Genomic DNA, 1,679 nt, shown 5'->3' on the forward strand with positions numbered 1-1,679 from the left:
CTTCCAGTCTGAATTTGTCTAGGTTCAACTTTTGTTCACTGGATCGTGTTAGACCTTCTGCTAGAGTGAAGAGCCCGTTATTAAATACTTGTTCCCCACATAGGTACTTACAGACTGTAATCAAGTCACCCCTTCACCTTCTCTTTGCTCAGCTAAATAGATTGCGCTCCTTGTGACCCTCACTCTAAGGCAGGCAGGTTTTCTAATCCTGTAATCATTCTCATGGCTCTTCTTTGATTAAGGCCAAAAATTCACTTGCTAAAAAAGACAATTTTGGGATCAAGAGGAAGTTATGGGTCCAGCGGACAGAATTATTTTTCCATGCAAATATCGACAATTCCATCTGTTCCCCTAGTCATCCGGCTCTGGCCCCAAGATGTTGGTGGTTTGGAGGTTGCGTGCACGTTGCCGGTACCTCAGAAACTCTTTATCCATGGTGAGGTAGAAGATGGGGTTGAGGCAGCTACTGAAATAGGTCAAGACACAAGCAAAAGCGATTCCTGTGTTCCAAACAGACCCAGTGTGCATAGCTGAGATCTGCAGGAGGGAGAAGACGTGATATGGCAGCCAGCAGAGGAAAAAGGTCGGGATCAAGCCAAGAAGGATCTTGAGTGGCTTGGTGGACTGGATCCGCCTGTTCCTTCTCAGCTTGGCAGCTAGAACAATGTAGAAGGTTGGGATCAAGATCAAGGCTAATGGGATCAGAAACCCGACCAGGAACTGGATCACTACGGCAGCCTTCACCCTCCCTTCATCCAGTTGGAAATTCATGCTGGTGCTGACAGGTGAGAGGAGGTATTCCCAGAGATCACCATACCGCAAGCTGAACCCAAGAGACAAGGCCCATATGCCACAAACCATCATGACAGCTAGCGGGGCTGTGCGGTGGTTCTGGGCACGCTCAGGGCGTGCCACGAGGATGCAGCGATCAACACTGAGGGCCGTGAGGAGGAAGGCGCTGGAGAACATGTGGAAGGAGGTGACTGTGCTGCTCACCACCTTGATCGTGTCTAATTCCTTGATGAAGATGGAAATGAATCTGAGGGGCAGAAAGACGATGAAGATGAAATCGGCCACGGCCCAGCTCCAGAACCACACGGTGCTGGCCGTCCTCTCTACACGGCAGCCGGCAACGAAGAGGACGTAGCAGTTTAACGGCATCCCAGCAAGGAAGGCCATGCCAGACAGCACCATGAAGAGGATTGGGAACACCATTTTTGGAAGAGTTGCAGTCACAATATCCCCTCAGTCATCTCAGGGCTCGGCGAAGCCAGTGCAGATGTTGTGCTGAGCAAAGGAAGGAAGAGTAATGAAATGGGCTCCAGGACAAGGACTGAGTTTGGTTTCTACTAAACTAAATGTTTAAAAAATACACCCCTTTGCTTCTTGCTGAAAACTTGGATTTCTAGGGAAGCGGAGGTGGACAATGGGGATCTCCAGGATGCAGAGACAGAGATCTGAGAGACGCCCCCCCTCACTAAAATTCCCAAATAATCTTCTTGCTGTCAGTTTCCCAAAGGAGTTGGCTATTCCCATGTTGATTAAAAAAAAAAGAATGATCATTTGTCCCCCCCCCCCCTTTTTTTTTAATTAATGGAATTTTTGAAAGTGATTCTTCTCCTGCCTCCTTCATTTCAAAGAGGAGTTTTTGTGCGGTTTGGGCCATTTGGGGTGGAGGG

General features: G+C 48.6%; 1 protein-coding gene across 1 annotated transcript; it reads right to left on the minus strand.

The window, feature by feature from the left end:
- Positions 1-351: 351 nt before the first annotated feature.
- LOC128826898 (chemerin-like receptor 1) lies at positions 352-1,215 on the minus strand. The gene has a single exon (XM_054010425.1). It carries the CDS (start codon positions 1,213-1,215, stop codon positions 352-354), a length of 864 nt encoding a protein of 287 aa, XP_053866400.1.
- Positions 1,216-1,679: the final 464 nt, after the last annotated feature.

This window comes from Malaclemys terrapin, chromosome 21 (genome assembly GCF_027887155.1).
Source record: "Malaclemys terrapin pileata isolate rMalTer1 chromosome 21, rMalTer1.hap1, whole genome shotgun sequence".
NCBI classification, from domain to species: domain Eukaryota; kingdom Metazoa; phylum Chordata; order Testudines; family Emydidae; genus Malaclemys; species Malaclemys terrapin.

Excerpts from the sequence above, each read along its gene's own strand:
- LOC128826898 (XM_054010425.1), bottom strand. The coding sequence starts at position 1,215 with ATGGTGTTCCCAATCCTCTTCATGGTGCTGTCTGGCATGGCCTTCCTT.